Source organism: Osmerus eperlanus, chromosome 6 (genome assembly GCF_963692335.1).
Source record: "Osmerus eperlanus chromosome 6, fOsmEpe2.1, whole genome shotgun sequence".
Lineage (NCBI taxonomy): Eukaryota > Metazoa > Chordata > Actinopteri > Osmeriformes > Osmeridae > Osmerus > Osmerus eperlanus.
The window spans coordinates 16,433,514-16,454,567 of NC_085023.1; the positions used below are offsets into that span (position 1 = coordinate 16,433,514).

General features: G+C 48.6%; 1 protein-coding gene across 3 annotated transcripts; it reads right to left on the reverse strand.

The window, feature by feature from the left end:
* Positions 1-109: 109 nt before the first annotated feature.
* ide (insulin-degrading enzyme) lies at positions 110-20,759 on the reverse strand. Of its 3 annotated transcripts, none has more exons than XM_062463913.1 (25): positions 20,615-20,759; positions 19,537-19,721; positions 18,599-18,806; positions 17,134-17,303; positions 16,393-16,515; positions 15,225-15,337; positions 14,960-15,122; positions 14,742-14,834; positions 14,559-14,650; positions 14,368-14,448; positions 13,796-13,899; positions 12,320-12,422; positions 12,013-12,135; positions 11,444-11,526; positions 10,256-10,400; positions 8,308-8,418; positions 8,085-8,205; positions 7,128-7,219; positions 6,389-6,500; positions 4,767-4,934; positions 4,353-4,625; positions 3,398-3,459; positions 2,822-2,894; positions 2,636-2,703; positions 110-2,532 (listed from the first exon to the last, which is right to left on the reverse strand). In XM_062463913.1, exons 1-25 carry the CDS (start codon positions 20,698-20,700, stop codon positions 2,437-2,439), a joined length of 3,048 nt encoding a protein of 1,015 aa, XP_062319897.1. In that variant the 5' UTR covers positions 20,701-20,759; the 3' UTR covers positions 110-2,436. The 3 variants fall into 3 exon arrangements, with proteins under 3 accessions (XP_062319897.1, XP_062319896.1, XP_062319898.1); XM_062463912.1 differs by lacking the exon at positions 10,256-10,400 and adding an exon at positions 11,008-11,152 and having other exon boundaries at positions 20,615-20,758; XM_062463914.1 differs by lacking the exon at positions 10,256-10,400 and adding an exon at positions 11,008-11,152 and having other exon boundaries at positions 19,537-19,744; positions 20,615-20,730.
* Positions 20,760-21,054: the final 295 nt, after the last annotated feature.

The window sequence follows — 21,054 nt, forward strand, 5'->3', positions numbered from 1 at the left end:
ATTGCTAATGCTAGATCTTATGTGATAGGTATTACCCATTCAACCTCAATGTGTGTCCTTTAAGGTAAATTACATTCTTGTGAACAAGTCAATGATAATGGATATATGGTCATAGCTCATCCATAGTCATTTATTAATCAGACACACATGACAAATAAAATAACCAGCTATATACTGGGATACATGTGCAGCAAACCCACCCAAACTCAATGTCAGTTTCCAAAGAAAAGTAAAAAAGAAAACACAAAATAACTTCCACCCACATCCAGTTATTCCATCTTTGTAGAAAGACTAGACACTGGCTCACCTTCCTGATATGTCATACAAAAGCCTTTCCTGACTAAAAGCATTACCAAGCAATGATGGGGCACAACTGGTTGTTAGCCCATTTCCTTCCTAAACCCAAGGATACTGACCTCAGATCAGTATGACATCTCTACCATGGCAGGACAGCCACCGGTAATCATTGATCCTAAATCAGCAGAATTAAAGGGAACAGTGCCAGGAGGATTAAAATGGATCAACACATAAAAGGACTAAATTAGAATGGGTTTCTACTATCAAATGAAATAGTAGTTAAACATGGTAAAATGCTGAACAAAAAAAAACTTTATTCTGCTTTGAACAAAGCGTATTCCAAAAGGTAATGACCAAATTCTCAACAAACCTCATATAATGAATATTCTGCTTCCCTACATGACAGCACCAGTTAATGGATGTAGGCCTGAGTACTGGGAATCTCATGGAGCTGATCTTGGCTGTGCCATAGCGGTGGTTTGTTAGACACCTGAGTGATCAGGCTGTGGCGCACAGACAGCGCTGGTACGACCGGATCCATGTGGCAACCACACACTAGGCAGAAGCAAAGGGAGCATCTGAGATCGCAGCGTAGCTGTTGTGGCCAAAATTCAACTAGCCATCACAATACACAGTGTTGTCCTAACGACGCAACAGTACAGTTCAGACTTGCTTTGAGATTTAGATCTTCAGGTTCGCGTCAAAAAAGTGTATTGCTTAGTGATGTGTTTTCATAACACAAACAGCTGAGTCACCAAAAGTCCCTTTTTTTTTTTTAAAGGTATAAAAACATTTTGGGGGTCAAGGCAAGGCTCCACTTAGATAACCCCTCTGCCATGGCATGGCTTGTCAAGGGTACTGCGTCTTTAAGAGAGTGCAATTGTAAAACTCAACAATCCTGCTCCCGTCGTACCCACAGAGACAGAGCAGCTAGTTTGCCAGTCAAACGCCTGTGTTCAGCTCAGTGCCCTGTTTAATAAAGACCTTGAGTAGTTACAACCAGCAACCACAGATCTCCAGTGAAAGGCACAGGCAGTCATCTTGAGGCAGCAAGAGGCCTTCAGAACCTACATCTTCATTCAGATTAGAGCACTCAAGATCATTGCCTTAAGAACACAGTTCATTTATGACTAGAGAAATGTAACGTCTAAAGGACAAATGGGCAATTTTATTTTTCTTTAGTCTCAAAAAAAATCATCAAAATGCTGAGGTACCCTGAGATGACGTCTGGAAAATACACAAGCCTATAGAATGCAAACAATTAAAAATAATTATGAATGTTTTTTTGTTTTTTATCCACCAAATAAGCAGTTTAAAACAGCTCTTCAGAGGGCCCCAACATTTTACCAGTTTAAAAACAGAACAAAAACAAAAACTTGAACACTGATTAAAACAATTTTTTTCACAAGGCAGATATTCTATTTTGATGATACATAAATGAGCCTAAAATATTGGAACATCTGTAGCCCAGGGAGTGAACTCAAAAGTGCCATTGTGAAACCCCCAAGAGAGGTTGTGGTATCTTGACATGTTGCATGAGTACAAAGTGAAAAAATTGTTTCAGTTCAACATATTTTGAATGACAGAAGGAACCATTACAGAGCTATTATCCTATGCTTAAACGGCTTCACCTCATCTTGCAATAACAATCCAAAATTCATTCTCAAAGCAGCATGTCACTGTGGCTAGGTCAAATAAAAAACATGTCTTCTGTGGCATGGTGAATCATTCTAGAAATACTGGTTTCCCAGGGTCCTGGCCTGTGATGCTGTGGTTCTTCAAGTCAGTACTATTCCGCTACAACAGACTACACAGCGGTGAGAAGAATGGTTTGCGTCTTGAGGCTAAGATATGAGGTGAGCCGTATGTGTGCGGGTGTGTGTGTGTGTGACCTATGTAATCCAAGCTATGAAAACCACAACTCCAAGACTGGTGAATGACACACTTTCACAAGCAGAATCTCCTAGTGGCTCCAGCCTGCCACGCTCACTCACTAACACACATATGAACACACACACACACAGAGAAAACACACATGCCGGCTCGCTCAGACGTGTTCCAGCTGGCGGAGGGGGTTCAGAACCCCCGCCCCCCCCCGCCCCAGGGCTCCCATGCTGCTCTGGGGCCGGCCTGCTGCTCTCACAGTTTGGCGGCCATGAAGTTGATGTGAGGCTTGGCCAAGGGGAAGAGAGGCAGGCTCCTCTTGAACTCTGTCATGTCCTCCACCAGCTCGGGCTGAGGGACAAGGACAGGGAATTAGAACAGTGGTGTCATTAGTGTTGGACACAGGACATGTGACGGCTGTTCGTGAGCACGTCCCGCTCCACGTCTCCCTTACCTGGGGCAGGGAGGGGGCAGGGGCCAGGTTGACATCATTTTGGGCAGGGAACTCTCCAACCACGGGGCCTGCAGGGAAGGCAAACACATCCAAATGAACATGCCCACAAACTTAAATGGCCCCCACACACACACACACACACACACACAACTCCTGCCCATCGCTGCCTCCCAACTCCATACTCACAGGAGTCCATCTCCCTGGAGAGGACATGGACAGACATCTTGTGCCTCTTTGGAGCCTCGATGGCCAACAGATCCTGCGGGGAGAGGGAGCACGAGGTCAGAAGAGGACAGGACATTTGGTTTCAAGTGCAAGGTGAAGACATGGGAGATTTTCCCTCCTCTGTAGCCACACTAAAAGAACATCCAGCCTGTTTATCCTGAAGTGGGTGGAAGAGACAGAGAGAGACAGAGACACAGAGACAGAGACAGACAGAGAGCCCTCCTCCCTTATCCCCTGGAAGCAGCCTGTGCTGCAACCTGTCATTACTGGGGCTGATATGCTGAGAGCGTGGCCTGTGTCACAGTCACCTCCATGGCTAAGAATAGAAGCAGGAGGAGGAGACGGACGAAGAGAAGACACTGGGTGTCATGGTTTCGTGTCAGGAAAAAAAAAAAAAAACACGCTCCACCCTGGAGCTCGTGTGTGTGTGTCTATGACAGTGTGTGTGAGTGGAGGAGACAGCGTGAGTGACATTGTACAGTTTCAATAGAGGGTAGGAAGTGAGTTTCTCCATGGTGACAGTACAGCTCTACTCACCCTGTAGAACTGCATAATGTTCTCTTTAGTCAGTGTCTTCAAATAGGCCACTTCAATGTTGTCTGAAACGCAACACAACATATCAGGATTAACCATGGGTAGCTTCAAAAATCCCCCTCTCTAGAAAGCAAAACAGGATTTTGACAGACAAAAAGGCCAAGTAGATTATTGATAATGATTAAAAAAAAAATCAGACATTTTCCTAACTCCTGAAGGAAATCCCCTGATGTAACTAAGATCCTCGCTGTAGCCTGGGAAAAGCCCCATTAGCCTGGCCGTGCCGGGGCCTGGCCGTGCCGGGGCCTGGCCGTGCCGGGGCCTGGCCGTGCCGGGGCCTGGCCGGTCCTCCTGGCTGCTGCTCCACGTCCTTGGTGGAGTCTCCTCATCCTTCCTGACGGTGCGTTACCAATCCCCCCCCCTCCTCCTTCGCCCTCCCCTTCCGCATAATGTCTGCTCCCTGTCGTACAGGCCTTTAGGCAGATTACCAGCAAATCAGACCATTTACAATCTATAATAGCACTCCAGAGAGACAGAGACTCTGGGCAAAGATTATTCTGGGGCCTAATCAATGCTAATTTGTGCAGCTCCTCCACAAAAAAAACATGATTATCTTCCCCCAAGGATTCTCCAAGACTGATAATCCTGCAGAATTCAAATCTGAGAGAAACCTAATAGGGACCCAATCCCTCTCAATAACTATGAAGCAGACATTTACATTTAGCAGACGCTCTTATCCAGAGCGACTTACAGTAAGTACAGGGACGTTCCCCCCCGAGGCAAGTAGGGTGAAGTGCCTTGCCCAAGGACACAACGTCAGTTGGCATGACCGGGAATCGAACTGGCAACCTTCGGATTAATAGCCCGATTCCCTCACCGCTCAGCCACCTGAGAAGCTTCAACTGGGTGCTTAGGTCACCAGCCAGGGTGTGTGTGTGTGTGTTTACAAAGCCCTCACCTCTGTCAAAGTTGTACTGCTGCGAGATGATCTCTCCCCAGTACTTGGCGCACTCGGCGGCCAGCTTCTTGGGCTTGTCCAGACGGCGGATGGCCAGCGCCTGGATGTGCTTCTGGAAGGCCTCGTCGTTCATCTCCTCCACAGACTTCTCCATGGTGCGCAGGAAGGCCTCCACGCGGCTCTCCAGGTAGTGGGGGGCCTTCTCCGACTGGATGATGAAGCGCAGCCCCTGGACCCCGTTGGCCCGGCGCGGCCCACTGAACACTATGTAGCCTGGGGGGGGGGGGGGGGGGGGAGAGTACACGTCAGAGGTGACGAGAGGATCAGGACCAGACTCTAAAAGTTATTATACAACTCAAAACATTAGTGTCTGTAATTATCCAAGATCAGGAGGGTGTGTGTGTGTGGTCTCACCAAGCTGCTCCTTGGTGCGCAGTGTGTTGAAGCAGGGCTCGTTGATGATCTGACAGTACAGCTCCAGCAGCATGTTGTCATGGGTGCTCTGCATGTCTGTCTGGTAGTAGATCTCAATGCCACAGTTGTTGTGCACCTCATTCCTCTGCTGGTACACATACCAACCCCCTGGAAGAGAGAATTTTATTTATTTATTGCAGACTACTTGATTGATCCACATCACTGAAGCTGTTGTGGGACAAAAGTCTAAACTCGGCACACATGACATCCTCCATCTAACAGGAAGTGGAAATCGAGACTGAAGTACCTTCGATTTTCCAAAACATTCTGGAACAAACAGTGCTCTCCAAGACAGCCGGCATAACACTACATCAGACTCGGCTCTCGAATTGAAACGACTTCTGAACACACGCTGCAGGGCCCAGTCTCAGACTAGAACACGAGCAGAGTTCAGACCGAGGACAGCGGCGACACTCTCCAGACAGCAGTTTCTTAAGCCCCCGTTCCATCTTCCACTCGGCGAGTGCCTGTGAGCGGAGGCATCGCAGCCCCTCTTCATTCCTCATCTGAGGGGAAGTGGAGGCTGAGAGGCCGCCCTCCCCCCTCGGGGGGGAGGGCGGCCTCCTCGGGGGGAGGGGGGCCTCCTCGGGGGGAGGGGGGCCTCCTCGGGGGGAGGGGGCGGCGGCGTTTGAGCCCTCAGCGATCAAGCAAACATTGAATCGGAGGAGACGGGAGAGCAACCGCCGAGATGGTTTGCATCGTCTAAAACTAGAGGGGATTCTCCTTAGGAAGGTCAAAATAAAGAAAATCAATCAGAAACTGGAAGACATGTGGGCAGTACAACGTTTTCTGTGGACCTTCTGTTCAGAACCAACTCTGCTGTGTCATTTGGCTAATTAGTCTGAGGGTCAGGTTGTCCTTCACACTTGCTTCTGTTCCCCGCTTGGCTGGATGGACGAGTGGCAGGCTGATTGCTTGGCTGGTTGGACAAGTGGCAGACTGATTGCTTGGCTGGTTGGATGAGTGCCGGACACAGTGCTTGGATGAGTGACTGACTGCACGACTGGTTGGATGGGAAGCTGACTGACTGCATGGCTGGTTGGACATGGGCTGGAACCTTTCAGTGGGTCCCAGGATGTTTCCAGGTGACCCCGACTGCTCTGCCTTTCCTGGCGCAGATATCGAGTCTCCTACTGTAATCAGCAAGGCAGCACAGATGCATAACGCGTGCGTATGAATATGAATGAGAGAAAGTGTCTGTGCTGCCAACTGACACGTTGCTCGCTAATGACCTCTTTTCCCTCGGTGCATGCGGCACGCTAGACACTGAGGGTGTTACTCAACAACCGGTTATGTAGGTCAGGTAACACTTTCGATCGTGGTGCTTGTAATAACATTAGTTAACGGGTAATACGGACATAGGTGAGTGAGTCTATTAACACATTGTTGATAAGAATCTTATCAGACCATTATTACCTGTGGAAGAAAGTGTTAAACCTGAGGGTTCAACAGTGTGACTATAAGTCACACTATTGGGTGAGGCCTCTTGATTGGGGTCACCATGGGGCAGACATGACAGGCTTGTGGAAGGGAGGGGGGTTGGGTAAGAGCACTTGACCTACCATCTGGAACCTGCACCTCTCGGTAGCGAATCAGCTGGCTGGGTAGGAGGGGCTTGGTGTGGGCGTGCTCGATGAGCTTGTCCTCGACCATCTGCATCATACCTAGAGCAGACTAGAGGGAGGACAGAGGACAGCTTCATTTGAGGTTTTCAATGTTACAAGGCATTTCCCTTTTTATCCATTTCATTCACCCAGGAGGTTCCCAGAGGACCTCTTGAACAGCCTGGTGTCAACCATGTCGGATAACCGGGACTCGAGTCAATCACACAACTTTATAGTGACTGGATATTTGCATGGTTCTGAATGCCTAGTAACCAGAGCCTCTCTTGTGGGTCTCTATGGTGATGAGGCCCACTGTCCCCCTGGTGCTGCATCCAATTCTCTCCCCTGCCGACTGGGACAGTCATCATTAGCAGGGCCTGGCTGGTTGGCTGGCAGCTGGGACCTTTTAGAAAGCGTCACTAGATCTGAGGGACTTATCAGAGGTTGTCAGTGATAAGCTGGCCAGAGAACCGATAAGGGAATTGGAGGAAGCGGGAGGCTTTGGGGCGACAGCACACAACCTGTTAAGCCTGTCGATGATTTCTGAATAAGTGCTACAGCTGGCGTGCTGTGAGCGCAGAGGGGACACACACCAGCACACCTTACGATACGGCCTCCGTGTCAGAGAGAGGCCTGTGAGGAGCTGATAAAGTACAAAGTTGTCTGCTCAATGAAAACATACAACTTCAAAACAAACCTCCTTGGTGATGTTGCCATGGAGAAGGGTTTCAATATGTAGCCGTGACAATAGCTGCGGAATGAAGGCCTTGAGGCGGGCGAGTGTGACATCTGGAACACAGAACCAGACGAGAGAAATCAATCACGGAGCTTCTCCCAACCTGCAATCAGGGCCGGGCACGATAAAAAGGCACTGCGCACCCATGTGGGCGACGCCACAGAATAGCAGTCCTGTCACGGGCAGAGAAACAATGACTACACAAATCACCTTCACACACACACACACACACACACACACACACACACACACACACACACTTCAAATGCAATCACACGCGCACACACCCTCCAGGCGCAAGTCGGTCAATCTGAATTCACCGAGCGTCTGACCCAGATTCCAGGAGAGGAGAAATGTGAAGGAGCGGCCATGGCTGGAGGGAGCAGAGGAGGAGTGCACACAGGAGACACACACACACAACACCTGCTAGTTAAACCAGGGACAGGAGGGCTGTAGGAATCGAAAAAGGTCAGGCAAAGGGCGCTGGGAGGCCCAAGGACTGGCGGCACAGAGTCATAAGTGGGTAACAATTAGGAGGGACTGCTGTCGAGCTGTACTGCACCCTCGGTGAGAGAGCAAGCCTTGACCTCTCGGCTAATTGAGCCTGGTGTGCACACGGAGAGGCGGGGCGGAGGCAGCCGGCCAGTCGTGCGTTCAGGGAAGAGAACGCCACTGCAGAGAGCAGACTGCAGTGGAGGAAGGGATGACTGGCTCGGCATTCAGATGAGGAGAGGGGGGCAGAGGGGGAAGGAGGATGGTGGAAAGGGAAGAAAGGAGAGAGAGAGAGGGTGAGACAGACGGAATGACGCAGATCTGGGAAGAGTCAGGAAAGAAAGAAAGGGGCTGGGATGGAAACGGAAAGAAATTGAAATTGAGCTAGAGAGAGAGACAGAGCCAAAGTGGGTGACCGGTGCTCACCATCCAGAGCCTCCTTGAGCTCGTCTTTGGTCCAGGCCACCTCGGTCATCAGCAGGCGGAGGTAGTACATGGCGTGCTGGTGGGGCTGCTCCGCCCTGAAGTTGTTCAGAGACCTCATGTACTGGGGGAGAAGGGAGTGGGACAGACCAACCAATCAGGGCTGCAGCCAAGTTCAACAGTGACATGAATCACAGGATCTCATCTGCCCTTTGGTCGTGCTTACGGCCTCCTTGATGATGTCAAAGCGCTTCTCGTCGATCTCAAACGTAGCCATCTTCTCGATGATCTTCCGCAGCAGGATGTCCTGCTTGTCGTTGTAGCCCTTCACAGAGAGCTGGGACACGCGGGGGGTAGAGAGAGCGAGAGAGCAAGAGAGAGAGCGAGAGAGAGAGAGAGAGAAAGACAGGATGAGTACAATGGACGGACACGGCCGCAGGGAGTCGTGAACAGGCTGGTGGGATGCGTGTGTGTGACCGTGAGCACGCCTGTGTGTGTGTGTTCTAGAGCTGCTCTCGAGGGGTGAACTGGGACAGCGCTAAGAGCACTCTGCCCTCCCAGGCTGCCGTGCTTCCTCCTGGGGAAACATCCGTCCCCCCAGCCAGGAGTCACACCCTGCTAGGCGTCACACCCTGCCAGCCACACAGAAGCTCTGGAGCAGCGAGCGTGTCCACCCAGCTCAGAGCACGCTCGGCTGGGGAACACACTCACACGCTCAGCTGGATGGGCCATCTGGACCAACATCTTTCTCACCTTTACTTAAGTGCTAATGGGGTGAGAATCTAGCCCAGGTTGTCAACCTCGGGCTGCTAGGACAAGGTTACAGGTTGCATGACCGAATAACTTCCTTTGCTAAACCTATAGGGGGGGGGGGGGGGGGGAGAAAAAAACGAAACATTTTTCTATTCTGAGGAAAAGCTGGAACACTTCCCTAAAAGACAGGGTCTGCGGCGAATAATGTGTTTATTGATGCAAATAAAAGTAATACGCAAGCACGCTCAAGGATATTCAGAGCAGGGCTCTGCAACATCATCCAAACCTTGTGGCTTTTCATGACTCAGCAGAACCATGGCCCCACTTTTCCCTCCCTCTCACAAAATAATGCTACCCCCCCCCCCTCCGTCTCTGACACGAGTTAACTCGAACCTCCTTCAGCATCATTACCCTTGATGAGCGCCAGCCATCCACGCAAATGCTGACTCAAGTGAATTAGTCTTCCTGCGGCTGCAGTGAGTGTATGAAAGACAGTTTGGATGCGTGTGAGGTGTAGAAGCAGGTTAGTAGGCATCACCACCACAAAACCATAGTTTAGACAGAAAGGTGAAATTGGGAACACAAGCACCTTAACGTGAAAAATACAGTTCACCAAACTAAAAAAAAAAACGTAAAAAGTTGGCAAACTTTTGAATATGTAGTTCAAACTGAAACTTGCTTTTGGAAAAACAACTCAGCAGAATGCAATCATAAATATGTCAGGAGGATCAGCAGATCCTGGCTTGGTTCCTGATGACTACAGAAGAAGACACTGTTCCCCAGTCTGGCTGACATTGAAACAATGGGAGATGAAAAACGGCTGCCAAAGAGGATTGGTAATAAATAAAAAAATAATGCAGGAACATGTTATCTAGAGTTTCTCCTTCGTCTCGTCCTTTCAACTATTTCTGTTTGTATTAGACAGATTAGATTCTGAGTGAATCTGCCAGCAGGGCAAGTCCTTAAAGGCTGGCTCAGGCTGTGAGCATGGCATTAGATGATACCTTCGAGATAAGGATTGCATTTCACGCAAGCCAACGGGTGAACAGAAACACAATTCATAATAAACAATTGTGCTAGCGGGTTTTGCGAGAAACTCTGCCAAGACCGAGCTGGGAAAAAGGATTAACATTCGAACTGCCTGCCTTGAAGGACTGCCAACGAACACCACTGCAAAACCCACACAGACACACATCCACTGACTGACAAGACATGGGGGTGAAGACAACTCTGCATCTTTCCTCAGAGAGAGACAGACAGACCAAGACCCCCCCACACACACACAGCGTAAAGAGGAGGAGAGGGGGGGGGGGGAAACAAGCCAGTCCTGCGCACTCTCAAAGCCTCAAGCTGGGCCCTCCCTGGTGCCCCCCTGCACAGTTAGAAAAGAGGGACGGGGTGAGGGTGGAGGCTGTACTTACGAGGATGGCATTCATCCCTGAGGCTATGCCATAGGTCAGCCCTGCCAGGCGGGCTGCATATGTATACTCTTTTAAATCATCCTTCAACAACCTGAGAAACAGGTACGTCATGTTGCAGTGCAGGGGGTCTGCGTATAGGTAGCGACTGACGGGCGGGGAAAGAAGAGAAACAAAAAAGGTATGGTTTTTTGGAACAAAAAGATGTGTGGTTTGGGGGGGGGGGGGGAGACAAGACAGAGCAGGAAGACTGAGAGTATGGATATGCAGCCTTGCAGCCAGCTTTTTCAGACGGCGACGGACAATTTTTTGCCACTGACGCAACAGCGAGCACCTTCGCTGTAGAACACGACATGCCCTTTAAAGAGCTCTGAGGTGTCCACTTATGTTTGATAAGGGGGGGGGGAGTTTGGATTGAAAAAAAAAAAACAAAAAAAAAAACTTTGTTCCTCTGCCTCAGAAGAGACAGCGATTGTGGCGTCGAGCCCCATTACAGATCTGGAGGAACGGGAGGCCGGACAGACATCTCTGGGCGTCAGAGTGTGCAGGTGGTAACGAGCCAAGATGGAAAGGGAGGAGGGAGCGAGAGAGGAAGGAGGGATGAAGAGGAGGACGCAGCCTGCCGGGGCGGAGGGTGGACACAGAGGCCCAGGTTGAGAACGCAGGAAGTGGGATGTCTGGCTGGTGGGGTAGGGGGTCGGAAGACGCTGTGTGAAATCAATGGGAATCGGAGGGGGAGGATTCTGAATACTTACATACATCCCATAGATGGTATTTTGGAGGTCATAGTTCAAGCCGGCTAGCTCGGCTGCATATGCATACTCGTTCAGGGAGTCCTTGAGAAGCTCCAGGTACAAGTACGCCATGTTACAATGCAAGGGGTCCACATACGCAAATGGGCTGTAGAGAGAATGGCAATGATGAATCACACATGACATCGACTGAGGCAGCTCCACAATTCGTCCTTGGAACAGAAGCGAGCCGAAGCACTGAAGCTTATATATATATATTGTGCAAAAAGGATTAGCAGCACAAGTGAGGTAATTCAGTTGAGACATTATTTGCAAGAGAGCCAAAAAAAACAAACAAAGCATCATTAAAACCATCTTCATTTTTCCTGAACACCGTCACATGGTAGCGTGAACCTCGAACGTTTACATTGAACAAGGGCTCTTTGGTTTGGTCACCAACCTGAAGAACTCAAAGTTCAGGCAGGCCTTCGGGAGGAAGAACTTGTCATCCTGCTTGAACCACACCTTGCTCATAGCCGTGTCCTGGAAGACAAAAGCAGCAAGTTTCATCAGCAAGAGTCAAGGGCGGACGAGGAACAAGTTTGGTGCGCATACTCACTTTGAAATGAGGCACATTAAACTAGCCTCCTCTCCCTTTGTACACTGCAGGATGTGTATAATGAAGTGAAACGCTGTCCGCGAACCCCCACGGCGGTGCCTCAGGAAAATCTGCCCTGTCAGCCATGGTTACAGCTCACTTCTCATGATCAGAGCACCTCAACAACCAACGGCTCTGGCTAAATCTGTTACGTCTCAATCCTGACAAAACTATTAGCATTTTACAATCTGATTGCGTGTTTGGAGCTCTTTATGTGTACTTAGGCTTTCATTAACGTCTGTTGCTGTTTGGCAGGAAGAGATGAGGGGCGCTTTGATATTGCAGGGCTATGGGAGAGAGAGAGGGAGAGAGAGAGGGGCCCTGAGAGGGATGCAAGGCAGACAGAGAGACAGATGGAGGGAGAGGTTTACCTTGATGAGGGTGGGGGCGGATGGAGAGTCCTTCTCCAGGGGGTAGATCTCAAAGCTGGTGGGGATGAACTCATTCTTCATGGGCAGCTTGAACTGGCCGTTGAGGTCCGCATTCGCCCATTTCTGCAACACGCAAAATGTTATGGGGCTCGTGCGATGCACCACGGCGTGCCAGCCACTCGGCTGCACGGGGACAAATTCGAACCTCCGCAAAGACTGAGGAACGCACGGCATCAAACACTTATTTCCTAGCAGGCAACTCTTGAGCATCTGTGTGCGTGTTAACAGCATTAAAAAAATCTCTCACCTTGATGACCTCATCAGAGATGGCCTCCTGTTTGTACTGAGTCCCGTACCACTCCTCGGTCCTGTCGGTCTGTCCCTCAAACGACTTGGACACCACGGCCACCCTGCAGAGAGGAGGACAGATGGGTCAGATTACTAGCCTCTACAAAACCTTCCCTTTTCTCCAAGCCGGGCCAGAACTAACCCTCCCGTCTCTGGTTCTGTTACCACTACAACACAGCACCCTGTACTGAGCAGACGGGATCGGGTTGCTTTCCAGCATCCTTCATGTTAGCGGTCTATTTGTAGGCTGCCGGAGGGCAGGGGAATTGATGCATTGTAACTGTCCAATCGATGAGCAACTCTCCAATCGATGAGCTATGTTTGGAAGTCCGGCACCTTGGCTGTGCAGGGACTGCGATCGATATGGCCTCATTTAGAAGGAGTCATCTTCACACTCCTGCATCAATCATTCGGCCTAGTAGCTGACCGTGGTGGGGCTTCTGTGGTCAGTGACAGGGTGTGGGGTCCGTGGGGAAACAGATTTTTGGTTCAGATAACCAATAGAGGTCATCTCCACTCAGCCCTGGAAGATTCAACTCCTTTTTATGTACAACCCAGCTTTGACCATTTAGGTCACGTCATTGACTGGAAGCGAGGAATTTATTTATACCTACAAAAATTAGGATGCCAAGTTTAGAAAGGAGGGGAGGTAGCCCTTGATGCTGATAGGCAAAAATACAAGTGTATGTTTTCATGTACTTAAGGTCTACCATCTCTAGTATGCATCTTCTTTTAGATCCCGTCAAACATTTTCCCCTACGTCAAAATATAGTGACATAGTAAAACGTTGACTGAATACGGTTAAATGCCTTACTGGCTTTTTTCCCGTGCAGGGATTGAAGCAGCAGGTACACCCAGACACACAAAGAGAACCAAACTGTGGAGCATGAACTGATGTGAAATCCCATTACCAAAGCACAATCCACCAACGTCCAACAGTATAGGGGGCCCCCCCGGGGGCACAGCATACCTATCTTTAGACTAACAAACAGCCTTTTGAAGCCTGAGAGGAAATTGAATCTGTAAAGTTGCCTTGCGTTCACTTGAAGGGAAAATTGAAAAGCGGCTCATTTCAAAACATCCCATACAGACACCAGTTTTATCAAAGGCGCCGACTGAAAAGTTGGATCTTTTATCTCCAAAAGGAGACACCTGGTCAACTCCTGACATAAAAGGAACGTTGGGAGAGGAGAACGAGTGTTCCTCTTGGACTCAGACGTCAATCCCTCGCATGATGAAGGCCATCTGAACAGGTCTTTCTCCGCCGATTCACTTTCTCATGCATATAAAACTGAACTTGCTTTCACGAAGGCTTCGTTTTTGGAAAGTGAAGCTCCAGAGATAAGCGTGTCCTCTGTGGTAGAGGGGGGCAGCTGTGGGGGTTCGGGGAGCGTGTGGCCAGGCCAGGCCGGGACACTGCGCTGTGTGGACGCACCTGACTTGCTCTGGCCTCAGCTTGTCCAGGACCATCTGAATGAGGTCTGGTCTGAAGTCCTCCAGCAGGTACTCTGCAGCCAGGATCTCCTCCAGGGGATAGTACTGCAACACACATGGGAAAAGGTCAGGTCACACACACACACACACTTATATGAGGTATACAGAATACTGAAACATGTAGTAATACAATAGTTGTCAAGTACTGATGATTGACAGTGCAACAATGGCATGTGAATTGGGAATAACCATAGTATTTTCCAGTCTGGCTCAGCAGTATTTTGATTGTATATACCTAGCATTCATAAGGAGCTCTAAAAGGGCAGATACTGGACATCCTGTTATTAGCCCCTGCTTACTGCCATGGTAATCGTTTTGCCCTGAGCAAGAATGCCAGTTTAATTTTGCCCAGGGTATAATCTCCTGCTCGCCTCCACAGTGACTTGGAGCCAAGAGGAGAGACTGGCAGCCCAGGCAGACTGGTGACATCACCTCCCAAACCGAGCCACAGATCTCCACTGTGCGTTGCCGTGGATACGGCCTTTGGAGGAGGAGGAGGAGAAAGCAACCTACGTGCAGTAAACCCGCCACTTTGGAGGTGTAACCACGGGGACGCTCCTTGTCCTTGAACCTGAAGGCCACGTTGTTCAAGTCCTGCAGAGAAAACCAGTTGACGATGACACGCAAGTAACACTCCAAGGAAAACAGAAGACTTAATGCATTAACGCCACCAAGGTGTAGAGGATGGAGGCGCTGGCACTGACCTTGCACTCCTGGAACACCCACTCCTGCGGACCTTCGGTGCGCAGCTTCTGAACGTACTGGAACATGTGGAAGATAATGTCGTCTACGTGCACTAAAAGGAACAAAAACACACACACCTCAGTGCACAGGAACACACAGACACACACACATACAGACAGACACAGATGAATACTGTAGCCTACACAGTCCCTCCTCGGTCAGGTCCACGTTGATTATGAAGAACATGAATCCTCTGGCTCCCTCTTTCTGGCCGCCCACCAGTGTGTTCACCCAGCCTGGGGACAACGACAAAAACACCATTACGACCATTGATCCAAACAAGTCTTCTGAAATAAGCCTGCATATACCAGTAACCAAAGGACTATTTCCTGAGCCGTGTCTGTAAATCGCCATTCCCTACCTTTCGACTTGAGCTCAGAAAGCAGACTGCCAGGGCCCTCGTGACCAATCAGGTGTCCGAGGTAGTGGCCCGGGTTGGACTTGTAGTACTTCTGCAGGTCAGGGATGGGGAAGGTGACGTACAAATTCCTGATGTCCTTTATGGGCACCACTTTGTAGTATTGCTGTGGGGGAAACGCAGACACGCCAGACGGTTAAAAGTGATACGAGTGCGTTTCCGCTTTTCCAAAATGTGCGTCTCCATGGAGACGGCAGAGGGGACGCACCCGGAGGTGTTCCTCCTGGAAGGGGTGCTCGTGGAACTCAGGGACAGGCACGTTCTTGTTCTCCACCTCCCCAAACAGCTTGACCACCATGGAGGTCAGCTCGTCCAGGGACTCTGGGGGGGGACACGGACCAAGGAGATAGGACATTTAAAACGTGACATTTAAAATGACTCAACACAACATGAGGCCTGACCGAAACACTGCAGTCATGAATTACATTTCCCGTGTTAGAAATACAGTAACAAGGGATGACTCAGAATGAACCACATTACATTCACAGTCGTTTTTCGATCCCGAGTCGGTCTGAATGCAACCCAGGAGGAAAAAGGTCAGTGCTGTTTGCTAACGCACATCAACCAGGCACATTCTAGCATGGAAATGTGAAGGCCAAGAATTATGATGTTGTGCCATCGTAAAGGCGGCCTTCAGGTGCAGTCAGTTTCAACACAGTGTTACAAAACGCCCCTTTCTCAACTGGTAATTAACACAGTAGCGGCACCCTGCCATATCTAAAGGCCAATTTGACGGCACCGAGTCTGTGGCTTGACAAGCAGGAGAAATTATTTACTTAAACTCCAGCGTAGGAAAAGCATCAGCCTTGTAAAAGTAGAGCTCTTCCATCCTTTCTAATATGAACTCGGTCTTAGTTTGACGTTAGAGGAGGAACCAGCTAGACTGCTGAGTGCCATGGCTGAGACGGTGCTGCAGGACTGGTCACGCAGCAGATCCCAGCCCTGAGCAGGACTGGTCACGCAGCAGATCCCAGCCCTGAGCAGGACTGGTCACGCAGCAGATCCCAGCCCTGAGCAGGACTGGTCACGCAGCAGATCCCAGCCCTGAGCAGGACTGGTCACGCAGCAGATCCCAGCCCTGAGCAGGACTGGTCACGCAGCAGATCCCAGCCCTGAGCAGGACTGGTCACGCAGCAGATCCCAGTCCTGCAGCAGGACTGGTCACGCAGCAGATCCCAGCCCTGCAGCAGGACTGGTCACCCAGCAGATCCCAGCCCTGAGCAGGACTGGTCACGCAGCAGATCCCAGCCCTGGAGTAGAACAAAGGCTTTTGGGACCTTCCTGTCTCGCCCTCTGAACCGGACCGACCCGTCGTCTCAAACACACTGCTGAGCCGATGAGAGGGCTACCTCTCCCGAGCACACACAGTATCCTACCTCTCCCGAGCACACACAGTCCCATGAGGTTGGCTGAGTAGTAGGTGGAGTGGAACTTCAGAAGCTCCTGGCGAATGTCTATCCCGTCTTTCAATGGTCTCGTCTCCAGGGTCAACTTGTTACCTAAAATAATGCATTGAAAAAAAGTTCTTTTTTACTTATAAAGTAACTATAAGATGGATGCAATACTACAAAACTTAAGATTTTCATAAAAGGACATCTGCCTAATTACTAGCAGGGCCAGGTACAAGGGAGGTGTGCATTTCCATCACAGTGTATTACAGTTTTCCACATGTGGAGATGAGTTGGCTAACTTTTTCTAAGAAGTGAGAGTTCTTGTGTAGGATGTCATGACCGTGTGTGTCTGGTCCTTTAATAAGACTGAGCCATTCTGATCCTGTTCTATTTTTAACTCCAGTCACGCTTACATAACTCAATGCTGCCACCAAGTGGCTATTTTGGGGTTGGAGTTTAAAATACCAGACAAAAAAGCGACACAACAAAAGTCAGCAATTCAATTCTTTGAAAGCCATAGGTGTGTGTGTGTGTGTTCCTTCACATGTGTGGTCTTATTTCAAGTCTTCCTTCCCCTTGGATCTCACTACATAATACACATTTTGGTTCGAGTTGACGTCTGTTCATGTGCAACAAAATAAAACCCAATGGTGGGAAGGCTGGGCTGTAACCAGTCACTGGTTCGAAAGCCCCTCGTCGTGGAGGACAGCAGTCGGAGGTCTTCACCTGTTCCAAACTTGCTGAAAGGGTGGTCAGGGTTCCCCGTGGCCTTCTCCAGCTGGAACAGCCTCCAGGCATCGTTCATCAGGTTCTTCTCATGCTCAGAGTCCACGGCGTTCACCTCCCTGTCCTTGCAGCTCTCATCAAACAGTGGACAGAGGAAGAACTGGGCAAACCTACAGGTGCATGGAACATGGCATGCACATTAACACACTGGCAAACAAACCTGAACCTATCTGAAATCCTTGTGTGTTTGTGAGTCAAATGAACAGGGGCTGCTAAATAACCTACAAAGTGAAAAACACAAAGGTTGATGGTATTGTACACATCCATCTTAGTTTGTAGGTCAGCTGTAAAAGTTTACAGGTCAATTACACTTTGCTCTTTTCCATGTTATTAGAAGTATAGAATTGCCTTGACTCTATAACATCCACCTTAACATGACTACTCTGCATGTGGACAGCAGCATGTCATCGATGCAAATCGACGCTGTAAAGTAACTATGAAAATGAGGAAGGCTTGAATATATTTGTGAAGATAAGAGCCTGGCTGCAGCTCCAGATTACAAAGGGCCCCACAGAGACGGATGGTTTTTCAATCAGATTATACGTGCATTTGTGTCTGGTTTATAGTATTCCTCAGCACTGTGGCTTGCCATTGTGTCCGGATGGTCTTCAGTTCTACAGTGTGGTCTGTGGTTTACAGTTCAACTAAGGAACAATTAGGGAAGTCTGTGAGGCATGAACAGGCGTTTTGAGTAAAACAAAAGGGCATCCTTCTCCCAAATGTCTTCACGGCACTGCAAAAACGTCACAAAACTCAGAAGACCCGACACTGAGGGGGACGCTGTAGAGATCATTTGGTTCAGACATGCCTCGCACATTTTCTGTTTTCAGTGGTCTGAGCCTAACACTGCAATTGACACATGAGCCCAGCAGCTACCAGTTCCAGAGAACCTGATCCCATACTGTCCCAGAGGTATCAGGTGGTGCTGAGGGGTGGGGGGGGGGGGGGGGGGGGAAGACAACGCTAGTTGTTACACAAGCCACCCAAGGAACAGGTAACTGGAGACATAAAGTAGTGACCTGATGGCTCTCTGGGACTAACACCTGAGCATCACATATTAATCAGTAGTCAACACGTAGGTCGTTCTTCTGTGATGGCTTGAGAGTACAACAGCCAGACAACTAGCATCCTCACACTGGAAAAGTATGTTCTCTATTGCCTTATAGGCAGCAGTCTTGATTATAAGCCATTGTAGGCTCCCTAAACTGATAGCACATGGACACATGATTCATGAGTACTGCCATACAGTACAGCCAGAGACACAGTGGCACACCTAGTTTAACATTTTAATGCCTGTAGACATAACTAGACCAACCTCATACTTAAGAAATGTCACATACACAATGCATAAATTAGCCTTCCATTTCTCGGTAGCCTCCCCTAATATATAAGCAGTTTGCCTCACCTGTCCAGTGCCCCCTGCAAGTGCTCATGGGACACATCAAAGTAGTAGTTGGTGTGCTCGCCGCTGGTGAAGGCATTGGAGCTGCCTGCATGCTCGCTCAGGAACTGGCTGTACTCATTCTCCTTGGGGTACTTCTCTGTCCCCAGAAACAGCATGTGTTCACAGAAGTGGGCCACGCCGGAGATGTTCGCAGGGTCCGAGAGAGATCCTACGAAAGATGAGACCATCAACAGGTGGCATTTCCTCCAGGATGTACCATTTGAAAGTTCTGCACTCTGTAGACATTTCAGCTTTGTTTTTATTCCAAAAACAGCTATACTTGAGGTAAAGGGAACTGCATGTCCTTCTTGACAGCAGCCATAACACTGGAGAGAAGCCCAATGGTTAGCTCGAAAGAGACTAAATTATTGAAATGATATCAGACTGCAGTAACGCAGGCATGTCAGCATGATAAAAGTGAGGCTTAAATATGTTAGGAAAATAAACATGTTTGTTTGGAACAGTGGGAGATCAACAGCAAGACAGAGGCAAGACAGAGAAAGATATGCAACAACCTGACTGAAAAGCAAAGATGTGATTAATGAGAACAATATAAATGACGTCAATAAGTGGTGTAATACATCACTAAGATATGGAGTACAGAAGGAGTGTCTATAGAGCTTGTGTTGATAGAAATACATTTACATGTAGTCATTTAGCAGACGCTCTTATCCAGAGCGACTTACAATAAGTACAGGGACATTCCCCCAAGGCAAGTAGGGTGAATTGCCTTGCCCAAGGACACAATGTCTTTTGTCACAGCCGTAATTCAAACTGGCAACCTTCAGATTACCAGCCCGATTCCCTAACCGCTCAGCCACCTGACTCCCTGTAGAAATAGTAACTGTTTCAATGGGTTGAATACAAGAGTAATCGGAAGTATAGGTAACCTGGCGTACCTATTTGTACATCCAGAGCTGCTGAAGATTTATCTGTGGTGGGGTCACTGATGAGGACAGCCTTGAGGCCATTGGTGAACTCCAGGCCTCTGTACAACCGCTTGTCCTCTGGGGAGCGGATGATGTCACTCACCACCCTCTTCACGGCCGGGTCGGTCATTCTGAGGGGTAGCGATGACACAAACCTGCACAAAATAATGCAGGGGATCTACATAGGTTAAAAAGTATAATTAAATCCCAATGAGGACCGACCAGCATATTCCTGTTGCCAGGGGGGGAAGGATATTTCAGGGGCATCTCAACAGATGTCAGGACATAAATAAAGCAATGTCTTAAATCAATTTCCATTTATTTAGAGTATATTGTTAACCTAGACAAGTATAAGTAGGCTAGCTAGTTTGCGGTGTGTGATGTCGTTTCATAACTCCTTTAGACAGCAAATAGACAAACTGATACGACGTTAATTTAACCTAGCTAATCCTGGCTAAAGCCTCCAGAGAGCTAGGTCTACCTGTTCTGTCACAGTACAACGCATGCTACAGTAGTTTACCAAACACTAGCTTAGTAATAAACTTGATAAATGACATCGTTGCAATGATTGGTAAATCGTTAGCTGTACAGCTAGCTAAAACATCTGATACAGCCTGCGGCTGCGAAGACAGCATGTGTCTTACAGTAACGCTGGCTACTTAGTTACGTTCGCGATGCCAGGCTAGCAGGCTCATATTCTCAATCTCGGTTGGGTTCATTGATAGATAGTAAAAAGCTAGCCAATATTGGTGCTCTGCTACTAGTAATTTGCTTATGGTTGGCTGTTAAGGCCTGTTAGGGGTGAAGTACTCAACAGGTAGAAAACATACTCATGTGCTGCAAATAAAAGCTAACGTAGCTAGCTTAGCTAGCTTAATCGCTTAGTCAGGCGCTAGCTAGCTAGATAATTTTTTTAGCAAGCTAACTAAACATGCACATCAACATAGCTAGGTAACCTGAGGTGCTCTCTAAAACATACATCATAATGCAAGTTAAAAGTATATTTGATTTTGGTGTATGTAATTAATAGTAGACTGACAGCACTCACCTAAAATATTGATTGATGTTACAACTATTCCCCGCTATCGAAATGTATCTCACAAACTGGGCCGGTCGGCTAATACATTGCAGCATACTTTGGTTGGACCATGAACAACAGAATACCTCTCTTTACGGTGGTAGATTTCAACAGACAAAAGCAATCGATGGCGGAGGACAACAAAATGTAACATGAACCACACGCTAATACAATGAATTTCCTGAGAAAAAAATCTTATTATCTTAATATTTACAAAATACACAGTTATAGATTCATACAAGAGCGGCTTTAATGCTGGTTTATTACATTAGCATCAAATAATTGATTACACACCCTGTTTAAAGTTTACGTCATCAAACGTCCTAAAGGAACATTTCACCTAAATGTGAATTCATTTTCTCACAGTATGTGAATTCTCGTAGCCGCTAGAGGGAGCAAGAGATTTAATT